Here is a 23,212-nt window from a genome sequence, read left to right on the forward strand (position 1 = left end):
TCTACCGCCGTATGTCACTCTCCGGGAACATAACTTTAAAGTTAACCCTCTACCGCCGTATGTCACTCTCCGGGAACATAACTTTAAAGTTAACCCTCTACCGCAGTATGTCACTCTCCGGGAACATAACTTTAAAGTTAACCCTCTACCGCTGTATGTCACTCTCCGGGTACATACAATTATACGTAAACTATTGTTAGCAACCTGAGGACGTTTGTACGCAACAGAGAACATTTTAATGTTGTCGTACGTGGCGGCAACCATCAGTGCAAGTCATTTTGCGCTCACTAGAACGTATCCTTTTTGCGAAGTAGGCGCGTGATAATATTGCTCCGGTTACTCGTGTCAGGCAGTAGAGGGTTAATGCTCAACAATTCAACTAAAATACTGCACGGCCTCTACATGCCACTAATAATTATTCAACTTGATGTATTAATTCTTGTAGAAATCGAAGACCCTACTACTGCCAATTAAATTCGTTCTTTGAGATATTTCCTGAACTTTCAAATGATATACTTGTTATAAAAATGCACAGTATTTTTTAACATTTAACACTTAATCAACAGTTTCCTTGGCTTGTTACAGGATGCAACGTCATTGAGATAGCATCGCTAAGGCCTAAAATTATGTTTTTATCATAATCAGTGCAACCGAACCGAATTTAATTTGTGGAACTTAATATTAAATTAATTCACATTAAAATTCATTTTAACATTGGTGGTAACTGCACTCATGTGCCATTACGGTGGGTTATGTATCTTTCAGCAAAAATAAAAATATTTAGTACCTATAATGAGTACATGTTTTAAACACTGGTGCTAAATTTTAGTTATTAGAATTGATATGATGTGCTGGTTCAATGGCATGATTAATACGTCGAATTAGTTTTAGATGCTGGTGCGCAAAGGCACCACACTGATAAATTGTGGTTATTACTAGTGCAATAATATACTGATTTCATGTGGTAATAATTTTAATGATAATGTAATGCCTTTCAGTTGCTGTTGCGTGCGCAATGGCGCCAAATTATCAAAGTCTGGTTATCAAGCGTAAAATAATTTACTGTATGAATATCTCACTTAATTAATAATGTATTACAGTTGCCATTGCGCCCACAGTGGCGCCAAACTATTAAAGTGTAGTTATCAAGCGTGCAATAATATACTGTTTGAATATTTTTGTTAAGAATGTAATGTATTTCAGTTGTTGTTGCGCGCGCAATGGCGCCAAACTATTAAATTGTAGTTATCAAGCGTATTATTACAAAGTTATAAAGCGTAAAGCGTCGTAGTTAATTAATAATGTATTCCAGTAGCTTGTGCGCGAGGGCGCCAAATAATCAAAGTGTAGTTATAAAGCGTATAATTATTAAGTTATAATGCGTAAAGCTTCGTAGTTTATTAATAATGTATTGCAGTTGCTTGTGCGCGAGGGCGCTAAGCTGAACTTATCCGACAAGGACGGAGACACGCCGCTGCACGAGGCGCTGCGCCACCACACGCTCGCTCAGCTGCGTCAGCTACAAGACCTGCAGGATGTCGGCAAGGTGACGTGTGTGGCTCGCGTGGTTCTTGTGGGACCAAGGCTGAAATTTGTGGCGTTTTGAGCGTGTATAATCAATGAAAGTGTGAATAAAAGTGCAGGACCTCCAGGATGTCGGCAAGGTGACGCGTGTGGCACGCGTGGCCGAAATTTGTGGCGGTTTTAAGCGTGTCTTATAATAATAATCTATTATAAGTAGTATAATCTTCTTAATAATCTAGTAATAATCTGAAATAGGTTAATAAAAGTCTGCTGTAGGCGAGTTTGAAGTTTAACACTGGACATTTTTGGGTTACTCGTGTGCGTATCGTGTCGGGATATTACTTGTATATTTTCACGTTCAATGAACGTATAAATGAAAGCCAATGCTAAATTGTGGCATGAAATTTTTAGCGGGTTCAAGCATGTCTTATCAATGAACGTGAAAGAAGTTGATAAATGCGAAAAAAGTCTGTGAATGTCACACTAGTAGCTGGGAGAAGGCTGTGTAAAATACCACGTTCTTAGATTCTTCAATTTAACCTCTCTAATTACAGCCTGTCCTAAATATTGGCCAAACTTAATGAACAAACTGATAAAGTAGGTAGTACGTCAGGGTATTATCTGGATTAGGAACTATATTATATATATATTATCTATATATTATCTGAGACTTTTTCAAATATATTTAAGAAATGTCATCCATTTTACCTCTGTTGAAAATTAAAAAAGGAAGGATAAGGCTCTTGTTTTTAGAATTATTAAATTCTAAAGAATTTGAAAGCGAAGGTTTTTATTCAGAACACGTCTTACGACGCTTCGCGATTCCACCACAATCACTATAGAATTTAACTCCTATTAATGTCCCAACAAGCTAAGTATAATGTATTTAGTTTGAAAACTATTTCAATAGCCGTTGAAATAGAGAAATAAAAGTGCAGGACCTGCATGATGTCGGCAAGGTGACGCGTGGTTCTTTCGGGACCAAGGCCGAATTTTGTGGCGGTTCTTAGCTTGTCTTATCAATGAACGTGTGACTGAAAGTAGGAGAATGGGTCAATGGCTCAATGCTGAATTGTGAATGAAATTAATGAATGTGTGAATGAAAGTCGGTGAATGGGCCAATGATATATTGCGAATGAAAATTTTAGCGTGTTCAAGCTTATCTTATTAATGAATGTGTGAATGAAAGTCGGAGAATGAACCAATGCTGAATCGGGGCGATGAATGTGAAAAACGTCTGTGAATGTTACGCATGTAGCTGGGAAAAGGCTGTGTAAATAGCACGTTCCTAGATTCTACAATTCAACCTCTCTAATTACAGCCTATCTTAAATATTGGCCAAACTTAATGAACAAACTAATGAACTAGATAGTATGTCAGGGCATTATCTGGATTAGGAACTATAAATGTTGTACGTTAATTCGTTACAAAGCATTCAGGATATAACCTTGGTCTGAAATTGTTCATTTTGTTGCTTAATAAACTACAATCGTGGCGTTCCTCGGTATGATCAAGCTAGAAACTTCAGAATTCCTTCACTAAATCGCCCTTCCAGGTAAAATAAAAAAGTGAGTTGAAAATTATCATTCAAACATCTGATAAATTTTTCAAAAAATTTAATAAATGCCATCCATTTCACCTCTGTTGAGAATTCAAAGAGGAAAGTAAGGCTCTTGTTTTTAGAATTATTACATTTTACAAAATTTGAAAGACAAGGTTTTTATTCAGAACACGTTCACTATAACCACCACAATCACTATATAATTTATCTGCTATTAATATCTCAACAAGCTAAGTAGTTTGTAAAATGTATATGCAGTCAAATATCCCAATATGCATTTTTCATACAAACACTGGAATTATTAGTTGATGCAATAAGTAAGTATCTATCAATACAATAATTGATACTTACCGTGTTCAAAAACACTTGAACACTCAGATTTAGTTATAAAGTAATTAGGTGCAATTTTAAATAGGTTAATGAAAGTCAAACAAGTAGGCGTGTTTGAAGCTTGGCACTGTGGACATTCCCGGGTTACTCGTTTGCGCATCATGTATTATATAATATACTCGTATATACTCGTAATAACTCGTATATAAGTATATGCAAGTAATATACTCGTATATTACTTGCATTTGAATATGTAATTTGAGGATAAGTTCGTGTGAGTTGCATAACTTAAATGAGTACAATTAAATTTCTAAGCAGAAGCTGTGGAATAATGACGCATCAGAAAACGCTGGCTGGATTACTGGATTGAAGAATTGAAACTAAACTTAGTTAGAAGAACTTAATGACAAAATTTTGTTGGCAAATTTAATATTTGATTTAATTCAAATTTACTGCGGGTCATTTTGTATTTCAATATACTTTAGTTTGAAAACTATTTCAATAGCCGTTGAAATAGAGAAAATACGAGTTGAAAATGAAGCGGGATTTTTGGATTCTGAAATATCTGGAATTATCAATCTCGAGAAAAGCCGGGTTAACCTGCTAGTTCAATTTAAGTAGTGAAAAGAAATTATATGATTTAAGAACAATATTAAACTTGAACAATTCCGTTAATTCGAAAGGAATTGTGACAAAAAGAATCTAATGCTCGTTCGTTGCATGTAACAGGACGAATTACTATTAAATTTCCACACTTTTCTTCCAATTTCCCAATCAGACGTACCTTTAACAAGCGTGACAATGAAACTTTAAAATATATTTCTATTTCTAAATGCTGTTTTAGGCTAAACAGCAACTACTCATCGTGATGTAATTTATAATTTGAGTTTACTGTATAAAACCGCATCAGAAATTCAATTTTTGTTTAAATAATCGCGTTGTTCAAAAATTTTTCTCTCTAAACGCTTGACATCAGAATTCCTGAATTCAGACTTGACTGACGTGAATAGAAAAACTAGTCATTACTACAAAACACATGAGACTTGACACTTTTTATCTCTACGGCGATTTCACTTCTAAATTTGAGAAAACTGACAAAGAGCCTTAGAACCGAGCCATTCTTCGTATGTTCATTGACTTTACTCCTCGTTTTAACTTCCTTTTAAATTGAGTATTGTTGTGGCCGCATATGACATGATTTTTTTTTTTTGGTTATTTTGTGTCTTCTAATATTAGGTTCTCTTATCAAGTTGTTATACAGCTGTGGTCCCTTTTCTATGATACGACCCTTAAAATGTTCTTTTAAATTCCGTGTGAAGGTAATTTTAAATCCTGATCATTGGGTATTGAAATTCGATGGTAACATTGATAGTTCTGATCACCTATACAGCAGTCGTCGAATTTATAAGAGTTAATAATTTTTGATGCTCTTAAAGACTGAGTAATATTTCACCGGGCGTTAATTACGTAATCTGGTAATACTCTTAGTTAACAGGCAATTAATTAGTTAATAATAAACGATAATTTGTCATTAGAATTGAATCCTTGGGTTATGAAAAAGTTGAAATCTTTTTCGTTCAAGAATCAAATTGAAATTATTTGTATATTTTTCACTCTCTATCAAAAATATGTATTATTTTATGGTAGTTTCCATTTTAATTCTAGCACTCACAAATGTAGCCCTATTAGTCAATAACTTTTACCCGAAAATGCAATCCTTCGGCAAATGTAATATTTTTGGCATTACCTNCTTTTACCCGAAAATGCAATCTTTTGGCAAATGTAATATTTTTGGCATCACCTGATGGTTTTTGTGGTTGTGATATAAATAATTTGCTCACTTAACGCTTCATAAAATCCATAATTATAACCTTTTATACAACACTTCTCTTTAACTTCACTTCTTGTTGGTTTGTCTGCTGCAAATTTTCTGTCTGCACTTGCGTAAAGTCGGAGACAATGCACGAATCAATTGACAGAATTATTAATTTTGAAAATGTATCTTTTAAAAAAAATTCAATAACATTTTTTAATATATGAAATAAAATTAGAAATTAATCGTACATGTGTAACATCGCAGACACTGGATTCATGTAACTTTTTTAAATAATGTAACTTGAAAAAAAATTCAATAAAATTATTTACTATTTGAAATAAAATTAGAAATTCATCGTACATGTGTAACATCACAGACATAGGATTCTTTAGGAGTGTTGTTTTTAACGAACAATTTTCAAACGCATATTATTAAATGGAAATACCTGACCGTACCCAGGGGCATACCAAAACGTGTATTATGGGCCTGTCAAAAAGTGTAACTAACTTCACCATGCAGTCATTCAGCCTGAAGTAATTTCGTGCAATATTGATTCGTTCTGCATTATTTTAATAGACATGGGCAATGAATCGGTCTCGGCACGCATGGAGTTGACAAGAAGAGTCCTGCGTCGATCGCTTGTCTGCTTGCCGCGCACGGCGCTGATCTTCACATCAAGAATAAAAAAGGCGCGTTTCTTGTTAACTAAAATAATATAACCTATCATTATCCTGTGCTATATGTCACTATTTTAAATGAATTTATAACATTAAATGGCAAACTGACTTTCTATATTGTTATTGATGTTGCAGGCAAATTCGCAATGGAACTAATATTAACTTTCATTTTCCTGTGATATATGTCTCTATTTTAAATAAATTTAGGAGACTTTAGGAGGAATTTATAAATTGTAATTGATATTGTAGGCCAAATCGCAATTGAACTAATATTAACTTCCATCATCCTGTGATATGTCTCTACATGTATTTTAAATAAATTTAGGAGAACATTAAATGACCTACTGACTTTATACATGTAAATGGTAATTGATATTGCATGCAAATTCTCAATTGACCTAATATAAACTTCCATTGTCCTGCCTAATCTCTCCATTTTGAATAGCTTTACTAGAATTGTAAATGACCTAATAATATTAGAATTTGTAGCTGATGCATCAATTGAATTGCAGGCCAGACGCCCCTCGACCTCTGCCCAGACCCCAACCTCTGCAAGACGCTGTCTAAATGCCTCAAGGATAAGTCAGTGTGAGTGGCTTCATTATTTTCTATTATTATATTATTATATATATTATTATATATATTATTATTATTATTCAATAATCGTGCTTTTGTGTAATTCGTTAACAGGTTTTGAAATCTCGTATAGACTCCCACGAAAATTATTTGCCTTATTCTGCCTATTTATTATCTTGAAGTTGGTTTCCAGAAACTGTTTAATTTCTTAAAATAATTTTGATCAAGATATCAGCATAATTTACTTTTTCAATATCCCTGAATTCTATTGCTTATATTAGGTCTGCATTATCCATATATTTTCCGTATGTCGTTTAAAAAATCTGACCATCTTCATTCCGCTGTCAAACACGAACTCGGACGTTTAATGCTTGAAATTTTTCTCATTAATTTACTTCATCTTTGAGACTTATTCCTTTTAGTTTTAAAGAATAGATTCATTCTGAGGGAGTCAGTAAGTTGTGTAGGCAGGGCAGTTGTAGGATCAACTTAGTAAGTGTAATTCTTTACATTTCACTTATCTTTCTATCTCGTATCTCGTGCGGGCGGCCGACGTCCCGTGTAAGCGACCTCTTTTTCAAGTGTCTTCGTTTCTGTTGCTTTTCACCTGTCCCTCCTTGTCACTTGCCCTTCCTTGTCACTTGCTCTTACTTGTCATTTGCCCTTCCTTGTCACCTGTCCCTCCTTGTCAATTCGTCTTTTTGAGATACTAACTCTTCTTCTTTATTGCCAGCTTCAGCGACCTGGCCACTTTATATCTCCCGCCCCTTGTAGGTGATGAGCGATCTGAGAAATTTCCAATAATGAAGACCTTCCGTTTTTCTGCCGATGTTTATTTGCGACCTTCGGTACGAAATAGCTGAAGCGCTAGCAAAGCATTCGACTACTACTCACCCATTGCAATGCCAAATTTGTAATTTTTGATAAAATTCCATCCTTTTCCTCCAATCCTTTCCTACACTAGAAATAAAATTTCAGGTTTATCGTGAAATCCCTGTTTTCACGATAAGTATCGTTATGCACTTCTCTACTGTGAAACTAGCCTTTTCTTTGGTCGCAGCAATGTCAATCGATGGTAAATTATCCACAATAGCTCGACTGATTTAGACTACAATTCATGTCGGCATTGCATCATGAATACTCGAGTTCCATCATCGTGATTTATGCCTTAACACTGCCCAACCCTATTGTCATCTTCATTGGCTGCATGAGAGCTCACTTATACAAGTTGGAGTTCTAATTACAGAAATTCAAATAATGAACTTCAATTCATCCCTCCTTGTAGCTTAGGTCAGGAAATCTCTTTCACCGGCTGAGGTAGGTCTAATGTCCTAAATTGTAATAATAAAAAAGTTGCAGTAGCAGCTTAAAACTAGCCGAGTTCTAACGCTTTGCATTGAAATAATGATCTTCTATTTATGTCCCCCTACAGCATGGGAGGACCTCTGGACCAGCTGGAGGAGGAGGAAGTGTGTGAGGAGACCCTCGATGAGTGCATGGTTTGCTCGGACATGAAACGCGACGTTCTCTTCGGGCCGTGCGGGCACGTCGCCACCTGCAGCGTGTGTGCTCCCCGAGTCAAGAAGTGCCTCATGTGCAAGGAACCTGTCGCTACCAGGACCAAGGTGGGTGTGGAATGCCTCATGTGCAAGGAACCTGTCGCTACCAGGACCAAGGTGGGTGTGGAATGCCTCGTGTGCAAGGAACCTGTCGCTACCAGGACCAAGGTGGGTGTGAAATGCCTCATGTGCAAGGAACCTGTCGCCACCTAGCCCAAGGTCAGCAAAAATAAGTCTGAAGAAACTTGAACGTGCGGCATAAAGCTTTAACTTATACTTGTCCACATCTATTCTCGTCAAAGTTTATATATTGTTTCTGATCGAAGTTCCTTCCCTATCCTGGCGCTGGCAGATCGAGGAATGCGTGGTGTGCTCGGACAAGCAGGCCTGCGTGCTGTTCGTTCCATGTGGCCATATGTGCGCGTGCACGAACTGCGCGACGCTCATGAAGAAATGCGTGCAATGTCGCAACGTCATCGAGAAAACGGTTCCGTTCATCGTCTGCTGCGGAGGACAAGGTACATAAATTAAAATAATTTTTGTCGTTATCATAAGGGCATTGCCTGCTGAACAGATGTTCAGTTTTAGACCGGTCAAAATGATGTGTAGGCTTACTTTCGAATTGAACTAAGTACGTACCGTACCACAAAAGGGACACACATGGGAAACTAAGCACTTGGTATTTTCGCCCACCTTTTTTAACCCTTTCTCAGAGGGTTAAGGTAGTTCGTAAATTTTTGAAGCTTGATGCCTATCGTTTTTAATTCATCTAATCTCACTCAGTAATTAGAGCAGCACTTTTTTGTATATAATGTTGCTTAGCATACCTCCTACCGATTATAAATTATTTACTTTAAACAAAAAGGAAAATACATGGCGAACACCTATTTTATTGTTTATTCAGGAAAGAACAACGCGGATGCTGCAATGGCGTCCGCAAGCGCGTCGTGCAGCAGCCACAGCCCCAACATATTCTTGTCGTCCACATCTCTGGCGACCCGAGGGACATCGCCAGCAAACTTCTTGGCCGCCGCGGCCGGGCTGGTGACATCATCATCATCATCATCATTGTCGCCTCATAGCCACGCGAACCTTGTCGCTAACATCGCTAGTGGATCGTCGGCAACCGCAATAGGCGTCGGAGGAAGCGCGGCTACGATAAACAACGCTTCTGCCACCACGTCCAATCCTTCCATCCTGGCCACAACTGGCAATAACTTGATAGCGAACAGCCTTGGAGCTTTGCCGGCGACCAGCAACATTCAGAACCCGAGTGTGAACTTTACTCTGGGAAATAATTTCGGCGGATTAGCCAGCAACTTCAGCAGCAACACCGGCGGTAACAGTTGTGTGGCCCAGGCAGCAGGAGCCACAGGCGGGGCCTTGATGAATAACGGATCCAGAGACATGTCGGGCGGTGACATGTCCACAGCAGACCTGCAGAAACTGCAGCAGCAGCTGCAAGACATCAAGGAACAGGTAAGTTTCATTATATCCTATAGAAGTACGATAGAAGAGAGGGGGGAGGGGACAGCGGGTCAAATGCGTACCTATTAGCTTTAAAAAATTTCCAAACGAATCATTTTCAAAGTTAGCCTAAAGTGTAAAAAAAATCACACACAGTTTCATTTTAAAATTTAACCTAGATTATGGATGTGCAGCTCCCAAAAAAAAACATTTAATATATCATGATAGTAAACAAGATACAAAACAAGAAGAATTAGTCTTTACGATGTTGCATATTACCCGCCCCGAGTTTCCTCCCTCCCCTTCTATAAGGCCTAGGTTGGCCGGAGGAAGGTGCGGTTGGGTGTGTGTTGGGGTAGGTGGCTCTTGCTGATTGTATTGCACGTATCTTGAAAAGGTATTTAACGCACTTATGTCATCTTTTATTTGTTTAACGTATGTTTTTATTTTATTTTATTTGTTTTTTATTTTATTTATTGTTTTTATATTTATATATTTATTGTTTTTATTTTATTTGTTTAACGATTGATATTTCGTTTAGGATAGAGATGATATTGATGTTCAATCATGTTGCGAAAACCTGATGCGGCTGGCTTCTAGCACGACCTGGAGGAGTATAGGTTATGATGTTGAGAGTAAGCTGTTTAATGCGAGACGGTGAGGCTGCAATCTAAGATGTTTATAAATATGTTCTAATCGAGCGTAAATGATATCTAGACAATATTAATCAAATAAGTAAATTGGAACCCTAGTAGGTCAGAAGCTCTGTTCTATCTCTGGGAAATTATGACGATCCCTTGAGTGGCAAAAATATGATGAAAATATATTTGAAAGATATGAAAAATACAAAATATTAAATAAAAGACAAGACATTGCTGAGGAAAAAAGTAACAAAATATGTGACCGCGTTCAATTAAAACTATTATAATTTCAAGCAAGATTCTAAATTAACCGTTGCTATCTGGTATTATAAATGGTTAGGCTAAAGAATTTTTTACCTGTGGAGACAAGAAGGTATACCACAACTAAACCCAGCCTCTCTTGAGGACCAACGATCAACTATGGATATTTGTAATACAGGACAAATTTTTGTCAAGGAAGAATACCCGATGTGCCCTTTGAAAACATTAACCAGCAACAGAACCGGTGCCTTTCAAATAACTTTCTACCTTCACATAGAATATTGAAAGATAGTTTCCTCCAATCTGAAGGTCACTGAGGTCCTGCTTAGATATCTTGTCAGAGTCCCTGATGAATATCTCTAGATACTTCAGTTGTACAGTTGATTATCAGATACTTCAGCTGTACTTTCAACTTCTAGACCTTCAGGTACAGTGAATCCAGCAATCTGACGATCAATTATATTGTCTCGCACAGAGAAAAAATTCGGCACTCATTTCAGCAAAAAAAAAAAAAATTCCAAGAAAATTTCAAAATGATTACAAGGCACTACGTATTTTATTAATAAAAATCTGCCGTATAACAGGATTATACAATGAAAGACACCGGTTCTAGTCCAAGTTAAGATAAATATCTTAACTTGGACTGCATATTGACTATTCTTCCTCATCTAAATCTTTCTTATTTAATTAATTGCACGGTTGATCATAGGTTCGCAAGTGAGGCTTGTTACTATGGAGTGAACTTTCTTGCCTCAACAGATGAATTGGCTGTAGAATCTTCGTAACTAATGCCGAAATATAAAAGGATAAGAACTTAGAAGTAGAAATTATGATTTAATTTACAATTATTTTATCATATAATAATTTACACATTTTTCCTTGACGCTTATCATGTTTCTTCACATGGAACGTTTCGTTTATTATGTTCAGTTATAATTATACAAATATAATTACAGCGCAAAAATTATCTGCATACAATTTCACTCAAAAGGATTGTTGCCATTGTCTAGCGATAACACACACAGTTAAGCTTCTGACCTGCTGTTATCTTAATTTATCTGCTTAACGAATATTGTCTAGAAGGCTTTTACGCTCAATTATATCCAACATAATTTTTAAACATTTTGAATAGCAGGCTCACCGTCTCTCATTAAACAAATTTCTCCCAACTTCATATCCTATAGTACCTCTCATGGTCGAGCTAGTAACCAGCCGCATCATGCCTCAGCAACATGATTGAACATCAATATCATCTCTGTGCTAAACGATTTTTCTCCCGGCAGGCGTTAAACAACTAAACGATGACAAAATGCCTTGATTCTTTTTCAACAATTACATCCTCCAACCCATACACAAACAAACTAATTCCTTCCTCCGGCTTACGTTAGGCGTAGTCTACTAACTCCCCACCCTGCCGCTATTTGGGGAGCTGGACTACGGGATAATAGGGGCAGGGTGGGGAGCTGGACTACGGGATAATAGGGGCAGGGTGGGGGCTGGACTACGGGATAATAGGGGCAGGATGGGGAGCTGGATTACGGTATAATAGGGGCAGGACCCTATTATCCCTTAGTCCAGCTCCCCATCCTGCCCTATTATCCCTTAGTCCAGCTCCCCATCCTGCCCCTATTATCCCGTAATCCACCTTCCCACCTTACCATTATCCCGCTCCCACCAGCCTACCTTTATCCCGCAACCCTGCTACCAGCATACCTTTATCCCGCAACCCTACTTCCCAGCCTACCTCTATCCCGCAACCCTCTGCTCCCCATCCTACCTCTATCCCGCAACCCTGCTACCAGCCTACCGTTATCCCGCAACCCTGCTACCAGCAGATCTTTATCCCGCGACCCTGCTTCCCAGCCTACCTTTATGCCGCAACCCTGCTCCCCAGCCTACCTCTATGCCCCAACCCTGCTCCCCAGCCTACCTTTATCCCGCAACCAGCCTACCTTTATCCCGCAACCAGCCTACCTCTATCCCGCGACCAGCCTACCTCTATGCCGCAACCACCTGCCTACCTCTATCCCGCAACCAGAATACCTCTATGTCGCAACCCTGCTCCCCAGACTACCTCTATGCCGCAACCCTGCTCCCCAGCCTACCTCTATGCCCCAACCCTGCTCCCCAGCCTACCTTTATCCCGCAACCAGCCTACCTCTATCCCGCGAACAGCCTACCTCTATCCCGCAATCCCGCTCCCCAGCCTGAACCCCCATCCCGCATCACCATTTCCCTCATTATCTCTCCATCCTCAGCCCATCTCATAACTCAGATCCTCACTTTAGTCCTCCTTACTTTCCCTCTACTCTACTTTTTCTCATTCATTTACCTGCCATTAGGCGTGATCCCAGCACTTACTCTTGTCCCTACTTTTCCTTCTACTCATTTCTACTACTTTTCTTTTCCTCCTACTTTTCTTTCTACTCCTCTCTCTCATTGATTTACTTACCTAACATTGGGCGGGATCCGTATTTATGGAGCAGTGTAACTTATTGTCGTCTGTTTGTCACATTGCAGACCATGTGCCCGGTCTGCCTGGATCGTCTGAAGAACATGATCTTCTTGTGCGGCCACGGCACGTGTCAGATGTGCGGGGACAGGATGGTCGAATGTCCGATTTGCCGCAAGCCTGTCGAGAAAAGGATTCTTGTGTTTTGATGTGCTGCATGAGAATTCGAACGCTAACGTATTACTGTTGAAGTAATATTCATGAAAATTATAGGTTTAGATTTTAGGTACCCTTATCTTTTTTTTGCCCCTACGTGGTGTAGAACTCTAGTGCAATGAGAAAACAATGGCAGTAGTTTGAATGAAGAACAAGTGCGAATTAATATTAATTTGAGAATTTTTGTGGTGGACGAATGTATTAGCATGTAGGGTTACAAGTTAGATGTTGCAATTACCCCGCGGTCTTAAGTTCTTTTAAACACCAATCAAATGCTTTGATTAATAATAAATAATCTCGAAAGATCCATAATAAATAGTAGTTGAAGTTACCTCAGAAATTCTCACTGTTCACAAATACCTACTATATTTAATCTCCCTAGAAAATTTATAGAAACTGATAGAAAATAACGCAGCCAAGACGTCCTAATGTATGTAGAGCACAATGTTTTTTCAATCTTATTGCAACATTTACGCGAATCGCAGTAGAACTGTCAGGATAAAATTAGACCATCTTTGAGAGAGAAACTGTTCTCTAATAGATCATTTTTGTGCCTCTGCGACAAACGCACAAAAGTCACCCGATTTGCATATGCCATTGAATGTTACTATTAAATTTGCGTACCTCAGCAATTGATGTTTAAGTAAACGTTTCGATCTTGCTTCAATTTTTTACACCCATACATTTGATTAAAGTAGCTACATAACAATGACTTATGCGTATCATGTCAAGAATTTCGAAGACATTGGGATAATTAATAAAAAACTCTTGACTGTTTGGTAACAGTAGTATCAGCGTTGATCAAGCCGAATCAGGACTGTCGCCGACTCGAGGTATCGCAGAATTCTCACAGCTAGCAGAGGCTTGATCCCGCAACTCACCGCTTCGTTCTTGATACTCTGAATTATGCATGACTACTAAGCAACACGCGGTGGCTATACCAAAGTGAAAAATTGTCGAGCTTCTAGAAAATCAACCTTACAATTAACGATGCTTTTATCATTTGAAGTGAAAAGGTTCGGTTATATTTGACGCCATATTTTCATTTATTTATTAATTATATTATTAGGTACAAGTCCTCGATGATTATTCAGCAATAAAGAGTAGTAAGTCAGGAATATCAGCGACGTCAAAAAACACGTCTATCTGATCAAAAGTTCTAATCCGACTCAAAATGCATGAAGAAAACCGAGCAGTGGAACAAGAACTCAAATGAGGGAATGAAAAGCTAAAATACTCGTATCATAAACGGAAAAGGAATACAGCGAACATCAGAACGAAAAAATTTGTACGGTTATTAAAACAATTGCAATTTTATGTACATGCTACTGAAACGTGCCTATACTGAGTTATGTATAATATACTGATGTGATCCTCGATGTTGAGCGAAATTACTATTGACTATTTTGAAAAATGTCTGTAATAAAGTGCAATACTCCACGAAATATTACCGTTTACAATGAATTATGCCTGAGATCAATGCCGTATGCAATAAGCGATACCATGAAAAATTCTCAATACTTTTTTCTATAATAATGGTTTTTGTTCACGGCACGATCAGTAACTTGTAGCCGTCCCAAGGTTTTCTTAAATGAGCAAACCATCTATGCCTCAACGACGCAATAATCATATACTTGAGCGCCGAGAGTTTCTTGTTGCTAAAGCTAGCGAAAATCAGACTACGTGATCGTTAGCATGGCCTGGTGTTTTAATCAAGACACTTGAGGAGTCGGGACACTATATGTGATATACCTGAAGTGGCATTCTTGAGGCATAAAAAGTAATGATACGTATAGGGGTAGGTGGAAGCCGTGAAGGGTGGCTTATCGGTTGATCGAGGGTATTGTGCACGTCTGAAATATACGAGCAACCCATCGAAGACGATATTAAGATTTAGCAGTAAATTATCTAAAACAATACTGAATAAAACGAGCATATGAAACGAGAGAGAATAAATACAGGAGCAACCCATCGAAAACGATATTAGGATTAAGCAGTAAATTATCTAACAGCAATACTGAATAGAATCAGTATATGAAACGAGAGAGAAGAAATACTGGAGCAGCCCATCGAAAACGGTATTAAGGTTAAACTTTTATCTAATTCTGATTGGAATGATGATTAAAGTACAAGTATGAGAACAAAATTGTCAAAAAATACGAAAAATATAAATCGTAAATTAATTGTGTAGTAACCAACTTGATCATTTTTTGTGAGGTTCTTGAAGCTACAAGGTGAGATTTTAAATTTAGTTCATATTACAAATTAAGTGATTCTCATAAGAAACGCTATTCCGTATTCGGGGCTCACAAAGCGAGTCACTAAAATAAGGAATTTAAAACCTGCATCGCAATCATTCAAGGACTGTTATAACAAACAAATCTTGACGACTTTTAGGATTGAGGAATCGAAAAAGAAATGATCGTGTAGAATGCTGAAAAGGCGAGACCCACAAACTCGATCAGAAAGAAATCCCAAATTTGAAAGAGGTACGATCAACAAAGAGGGTGCAAGTATTTTTTAGGTAGAGATATAAGTGAAAAAATTATCACCATTACGGTTATGACGGTGATGGTTGCACATCACTAACATAAATTGTGCAAACTTAATTTAACTAAAAAAATTAGAATTTGCTGCATCAACATAAACACGTCGCTCCACAGTATGGTCTTGCAAAGCAAAATCGAAAGTAAAACGAATCTCACTCTTGGTTTCACGGATGAACTAACATCAGAGGTAGCCAAAAAAGTGAAACCAGCAGTGACTGTCAGCAACCGAGAACGTTGCAAAATTTCCACGAAATGTTTCAGTAACAACTATGTCTCGCCAAGTGAACCAGTACAAATGGTCAAGACAAAACTTAAAAGACTAGCTAAAATTTCAGTGAAAAACTATTATTGTCGCACATAATTTATATAAATCATAGAGATGAACAAGTAAAAGTTACCTCAGTTGCTACCACAGTGGGATGACGAGGTCAACAAGAGGAGATAAGGTTGAAGTGCGCTTGTCAGCCCACTTGTCAAGACTAGTATAAAAGACTGGCGGAGTGGAGAAAGTTCAGCTCACCGTCGAGACTCCTATTAGCGCAAACATGAAGCTTCTCTTGGTCCTCTCAGTGTTGGTAGGATTGGCAGCTGCCGACGATCTCGCCGTGCAGCAGCAGGCCGTGAACAGACTCCTGCTCAAAGTTACTGAGCCCATCAGGAGTTACTTTACGGATCTGCGCCAAGCCGCTGATTCCTGGGACCCACGTGAGCACAAGAGCAGCTACACAGATGAAGGCGCGGCTGCTGAAACTCTCTTGAAAGAGATCGAGTCTCACCGAGTCTTGGAGCAGAAGAAAATCTTCTCTCTCTTCAATACCCGCCAGCGAGAAGAGGCCATCATGCTTGTCCATGTCCTCCTCAACAGCAAGGACTTCGAAACTTTCAAGAACAGCGCTGCGTATTTCCGAGAGAGGGTTAACGAGGGAGAATTTGTCTACGCTTTGTACGTGGCCGTCACTCACTCCGAGCTCACGTCTGATATTGTGCTGCCTCCCCTCTATGAGGTCACCCCTCACCTCTTCACCAACTCCGAGATCATCAACAAGGCATACGGCGCTAAGATGACCCAGACTCCTGGCAAGTTCAAGATGAGCTTCACTGGATCCCAGCAAAACCCGGAACAAAGGGTCGCTTACTTCGGAGAGGATGTTGGCATGAACTCCCACCACGTTCACTGGCATATGGATTTCCCCTTCTGGTGGGACGGACACAAGATTGACAGGAAAGGAGAACTTTTCTTCTGGGCTCATCACCAGCTGACCGCCAGATTCGATGCTGAGCGATTGTCCAACCACATGCCCATGGTGGATGAACTTTACTGGGACCGTCCTATCTATGAGGGTTTTGCTCCCCATACGACATACAGGTACGGTGGAGAGTTCCCGTCTCGTCCCGACAACAAGATCTTCGAAGACGTTGATGGAATCGCTCGCATTCGTGACATGAAGATCTTGGAATCCCGCATTCACGACGCCATCGATCACGGATACATCGAAGATGCTCAGGGAAATCATATTGCACTGGACGAGGAACACGGCATCGACATCCTGGGGAACATTATTGAATCGTCGACCTACAGCCCCAACCCTCAGTACTACGGTTCTCTCCATAACGTCGCCCACATAATGCTGGGGCGACAGGCTGATCCTCACGGTAAATTCAACCTCCCCCCCGGTGTCATGGAGCACTTCGAAACTGCTACCCGAGATCCCTCTTTCTTCCGTCTGCACAAGTACATGAACAACATCTTCAAGGATTACAAGAACACGCTTGCTCCATACACCGCCGAGGACCTTGGATACGCCAACGCCCAAATCACCGACCTCTCAATCGACGGTGAGCTCTCTACCTTCTTCGAAGACTACGAATTCAACTTGATCAACGCCATTGACGATACTGAAAGCATCGACGATGTTGACATCACCACCTACGTGTCTCGCCTCAACCACAAGGACTTCTCCTACAACATCGGAGTCACGGCTAACGCTGATGAGGTGGCAACCGTACGCATCTTCCTGTGCCCCAAGTTGGACTCGAACGGCATCGAGTATACCCTCGACGAGGCTCGATGGGGCTGCATCCAAGTCGACAAATTCTGGACTAGTCGTAAGTATTCAACTAAAAAAGATACTGGCATATACTGTACTCATAATTTTCTTCGATTCACGATCGATTTCTAAAATTCATTAACAATGGTTTTACTTACAGATTTCAAGACGTAATACACAACTTATTTCACAATCTCTGAGATTTTATGAGGTATTACTTTAACCTTAATCTCACCTGTATTTTTGTACACTTACAAGATCTTTCTTTACTCATTCAGCTTATTCTATTCTTCAGTAATTCTTCAGTAATTTATTCTATTCTTCAGTAATTCTTCAGTAACTAATCTTGCAGCACTAGCCATCACATATCAAAAATTTCACCAGCTTGACAAATCAACCATCACGTTCCACTTGGAAAACATGTGGGACGGAACCAATAAATACAATAAGTAACATTCAATATACATTAACTTGAGCATTACCAAATTACTGAAGGTAGACCTAAAAGAAACAGTTATCACAAACGTTTTACAACTGCTCGTAGTGGCTTTAACAAATTTTACGATCGTTATTTTTAAGTTTCCTGAACATTCTTTTTGTTTTAGCTTCAAATGTAAATGCTCGAATAACTCTCAAAGAAATTGCTTCGTGATCTTAAATAAGTCAAAACAAAGTGGTCATTAGAAATTACAACCATCTTGGAAATATGAAGTTACATTTCGTTTTTGATATTACCTTCATGAATCAAAAGTACTAACTCTAATCCATCAGTGTCTTGAACAAAATTAACATTTATGTCAAAAAATGCAATCCCGGCTAATTCAAAAGTACCATATTGTGCAATACAGGCACTTTAATGACATGTTATACAATTCTCTACCCAGTGTCTGCCGGCAAGAACACGATCACGCGCAAGGCCTCGGAATCTTCCGTCACAATCCCCGACCGCACGCACTTCCAGACTCTGATCGACGAAGCCGACGAAGCAGTAAAGTCTGGCTCTGCCCTAGAGAAGCACAACGCCCGCGCCTGTGGTCTGCCCCAGCGTCTCCTGCTGCCTAAGGGCAATGAGGAGGGCTTGGAAGTTGAGCTCTTCGTGAGCATCACGTCCGGAGATGATGCCGTGCACAGCGATCTCGTGTCCAACGACCACGGTGGCAGCTACGGATATTGCGGCATCAAGGGACAAGAATATCCCGATAAGCGCGCCATGGGATATCCATTCGACAGGAGGGTTCCTGACGACAGGACTTTCAGGCAGCCGAACATCAAGTGGGAGACCGTCAAGATCTTCCACCACGACCATTAATGAGGCAATTTTTGGGACAATATCTTCCATCAGGATATTTCTAGATGGAAACTTGTGCTCTGACTCCATAGCGAATGAGTAATGAGGCTAGTTTTTTCATCGTATTATACAATAGAAAAAATTGGTTGACATTTTCTTGTGGAGTTCATGGGCAAAACTTCCACCGTTAGAATGATCAAGTTGGGAATTGGAGTCCCTTTTTGCTACAAAACGGTTTGATGAATTGATCAGATTGTCTCCGGAACTTCAATCAGTGCGAAAATTTTATCACTGTATTGACAGTAGCCGAGGCAGAGGAAAATTTAATAAAATACAGGCATTCAAAAATGATTTTTCCTCAACCCTTTGAAAAGATATAATGACCTCTGTAGACTACATAAAGTAAGCAAAATGAAAGATCAGCCGTTGGTAAATAGTTCTCAAAGTGAAGTGCAAACGTGCATTAATCAATTAATATTATCACCAAGTTTGTAATTCATTTCCAACATGATCTTTACTGTAAACGCAAGTGCAGAAAATCTTAAGTTCCATAAAAACTAGATGAAATAAAAAAAATTGTGAAATTGGAAACTCAAATAGCGACAGATTACTTTGTAATCACCTTCTGTTCAAATAGCGACAGATTACTTTACTTTCTGTGATAAAAAAATGAATGCATATCAGAACAAACAACACGTACCAGCCTCGCATCAGAATAAGCTGCTTGAAAGAACATATCAATCGCGAAATGAGTTCTACATAGCCGGGCAAAATCAATATGGATACAGGGGACTGCATGCAATCCCACTAGACTGCTTTTGAATACAAATCAAGTCTCAGTTTATCTAATTATTTGCATTAATTTCAAATCTGTGAAACGCTACGATAAAAGTTTTAGTAAATGCCAACATGAAATCATGCTAAAGAACAAATGATCTCAGAAATTATTTTCTGTGCTTACGTAAAACACGAGTTTACGAAAAAAAAAAGAGTTTAAAGCATTCATCAGACGGATGCAGTTAATTGTTTTAGCTGAGAATCTAAGGAAAATTAATTCCCAAGTTTTTTTTTATACAAGATATTGTTAGAAATCGGCTTTAAAGCTTAAAATGAGATGCATACCGTATCGATAGTTCGGCTAAGAAGAAATGAAAGTAGAAAGGCGAAAGAACTTCGGTCCATTCAAGTTCCTCTTATTCAACTGTTCTGATTATCAGAAATCTATATAATGAATCAGTACTAGCATACAAAATCCATATTGTCAAAAAATGGAAAAAAATCGAAACACGAAATGGAGTCACGATCTATCTGCTATGAAAATCCAAATGTTATTGCCAAATACAGGACCAATTAGTGCGTAAAATAGGATACAAATAAAGTAAACGTATAAATTACCAGAAGCATCGAAATAGGTACTGTACCGTATGTACGTACTGTGTTAAGGGCAATAAAATCTGCCTACACAACAACTTGACCCCACAACTGCCCTGCCTACACAACAACTTGACCCCACAACTGCCCTGCCTACACAACAACTTGACCCCACAACTGCCCTGCCTACACAACAACTTGACCCCACAACTGCCCTGCCTACACAACAACTTGACACCACAACTGCCCTGCCAACACAACAACTTGACCCCACAACTGCCCTGCCAACACAACAACTTGACCCCACAACTGCCCAGCCTACACAACAACTTGACCCCACAACTGCCCTGCCCAAACTCTCTTCTCATTCAATACCTTTATCTTGTTCAACAAAACAAAATTAGATTATATGAATAATATCAGCCTAACTGAGCCTATGCACAACAATTGTATGAAAAAAATAGAGTTGTCTCTTCATAGCAACAGGGACAACTAACTGTTAAACAGGAAGTTAAAGTGATTAAATGTGTGGGTCATCTTGGATATTTGAATACCTCATTGAAGTACTTTATAAAAGTATCCTCACGGGTTGTACAAGGTGCCAGTAAAAAAGTAAGTAAATTAATTTTGATGTTAGTTCCTCATTACTGAGTTTTTCTCCAATATGTTACTGAACATCCGCTACTAGATGTAAACAAAACAATCAACACCAAATTTCAAATTTTTTAGCAGTCCAAAACCAAACATTTTTAGCATTTGCATCAAACAATAGTGTTACCAGAATTTACTATCAAAATCAAATGAACGGCGGTTATAGGACTGACGAACAAGTCCTCAATTCAATTGTGCAAAAGAAGATCAGCTGCACAATAGCAACTGAACAAATCAAACTCTTGATTTACCTACTACAGAAACAAAAAGATCAAGAATTTAATCATGAAAAATAATCCATGTAAAAAGTCTTGACTGTCATAAGAAACCAATGTTGTTTACAAATTTCCCTGCTTGCAAGAAGGTTTTAGGCTTCTCAAAAATGTAAATTAAATTGGTTTGACCAGCACGACATTGAGCCGCAGACTCACATGCCATCTGCAAGCTGGAGGACCAAAGAATCCTATACAGGAGGCTTACAACAAGACCATCACCCGAGCCACGTTGGAGGCCTGCACCAGCATCGTTATGCAGTGCCCCAACACTACGAGACAGGCAATAGCTCATCATCAAGGATGAGTCTCCTGTTATAAAATTAAGTTTTGATTTTGAACCCTATCTAAGATACCATCCCCTTTATATGTAAACTTGTATCAGTTCCATACTTCAATTTCAAGGGCTGTATATAACTCTTCATCTACTTGATGTTGAATATTGCATATTCGAAACGTCATGAATTCTAATAAAATGTCGCTCGGAAACCTTGTATATGAGCTTTCCAATCCCACAAAAACCTTGATTCCCTAAATAGAGAAAAACAAATAAAAAATTATCAATAAGATATACTCTCTGGTCTTCAATGAAACTTGTATTAAAGAACAGCTTCCATCAACCGGGGCTACTCGGGACAGTTTTGAGCGTTTTTTTTTTTTGTTAATAACTTCTTATGATGAAACATTTCATAAACAAGTTTAGGCTCATTTTATAGCTCTTTGCAGGGGCTATCGAATGGCATTGTCAAAAAATTCCATATGCTATTCGTAAGGTGCCAGAAGCAAAAAAAAGAGTGTCCTGAGTAGCCCCGTCGAACAGGGCTATTCAGGACACTTGCAATAAAACTTAATTTTAAAATATTTGAAGCATGCTGAGTGTACTCATCCATTACTAACAGTACTCTGAAGTCCTCCTCTTTCATTGTAGATGATGTAGAGGTAGAATAAACGACATTTTCAGTGATTTTACTTGTTTTTTCTTTATTGATGATATTACCATAAACATTAATTACCGTCAACTGGGGTGACTTCGGCCACGTTTTTTATTTTGTTTTGCAAACAAAAACGGGGTCGTAAACGCCGGGGTCATAAACGCCAGGGTGGTAAACAAGGTCATAAACGCCGGATTGACTTTGGCCATCGTTTATGACCCCGCTTTTGTTTGCAAAACAAAATAAAAAACGCGGCCAAAGTCACCCCAGTTGACGGTACCATATTATTGATGCAGTATTACTGTATTATCGATGTGATATTACCGTATCCATGAACATGCCCTTGAGCATTTACAACAACCTTGTCCACTGCAAGCTTCATATCAGCAGCCTTAAAGCATTTTTTCTGTATCTGTAAGCTCGCAGGACGGCTTGTAATTTCACACCATTTTAATTGGGTTAAGTGAATTTACTATTAAAAAAAAAAAGATCGTGAAAACATACCTGAAACAGAAAGGAATGTTTTAGTGACAACCATCATATATTTTGGAGAAATAAATCATAGTTTAGGTCAATTACTTTTCATTCTATGATGCCCGGTGCACAATTATATATATATAGCATTCTATGTACAATTTTGTGACGACCGATGATGCACTAATTTTTCGATAAGTGAAATTTTTTCGCCGAGCGAGTTAAATGTAATCAATATTCATTGTTTTTAATCCATTTTTTTCTTAACTGGACCCTTTGCTTACTGAGGTTCTACTGTAAATGCATTTTTGGGGGTGTCCCGAATAGCCCCGGATGGGTGTCCCGAGTAGCCCCGCCGTGCGGAAATGGCCGCCATTTTTTTTTTTTTTGAATGAGATAGGACAATTCTGTCATTTACGTTTTCAAGCCGACACCTGGGTGCATCTTTTATGTAAGTAAAATTTTTTAATACGGCGAATATTTTTTTGGCTACAGACCTTAGCAGAAGTAACTTTTCAAAACAGCGTTTTTCACCATTTTTTTCACG

The 23,212-nt window shown here is 38.7% G+C and overlaps 2 protein-coding genes across 2 annotated transcripts in view; both read left to right on the plus strand.

The window, feature by feature from the left end:
• Positions 1-13,741, plus strand: part of LOC108679767 (E3 ubiquitin-protein ligase mib1) — a 22,347-nt gene extending 8,606 nt beyond the window's left edge. Inside the window, exons 3-8 of the mRNA XM_047883630.1 lie at positions 1,418-1,541; positions 6,421-6,496; positions 7,917-8,160; positions 8,396-8,561; positions 8,948-9,522; positions 12,933-13,741. Of these exons, the coding sequence (XP_047739586.1) occupies positions 1,418-1,541; positions 6,421-6,496; positions 7,917-8,160; positions 8,396-8,561; positions 8,948-9,522; positions 12,933-13,073 (1,326 nt within the window). The 3' untranslated portion in view covers positions 13,074-13,741. The remainder of the gene's footprint in view (positions 1-1,417; positions 1,542-6,420; positions 6,497-7,916; positions 8,161-8,395; positions 8,562-8,947; positions 9,523-12,932) is intronic.
• Positions 13,742-16,133: 2,392 nt separating this feature from the next.
• Positions 16,134-19,313, plus strand: LOC108679769 (hemocyanin B chain). Its single transcript, XM_018168489.2, has 2 exons — positions 16,134-17,735; positions 18,562-19,313. The coding sequence occupies exons 1-2, from the start codon at positions 16,175-16,177 to the stop codon at positions 18,984-18,986; spliced, it is 1,986 nt and encodes a 661-aa protein (XP_018023978.1). The 5' UTR covers positions 16,134-16,174; the 3' UTR covers positions 18,987-19,313.
• The last annotated feature ends 3,899 nt before the right edge of the window (positions 19,314-23,212 follow it).

This window comes from Hyalella azteca, unplaced genomic scaffold, assembly GCF_000764305.2.
Source record: "Hyalella azteca isolate HAZT.00-mixed unplaced genomic scaffold, Hazt_2.0.2 contig13348, whole genome shotgun sequence".
Classification (NCBI taxonomy): domain Eukaryota; kingdom Metazoa; phylum Arthropoda; class Malacostraca; order Amphipoda; family Hyalellidae; genus Hyalella; species Hyalella azteca.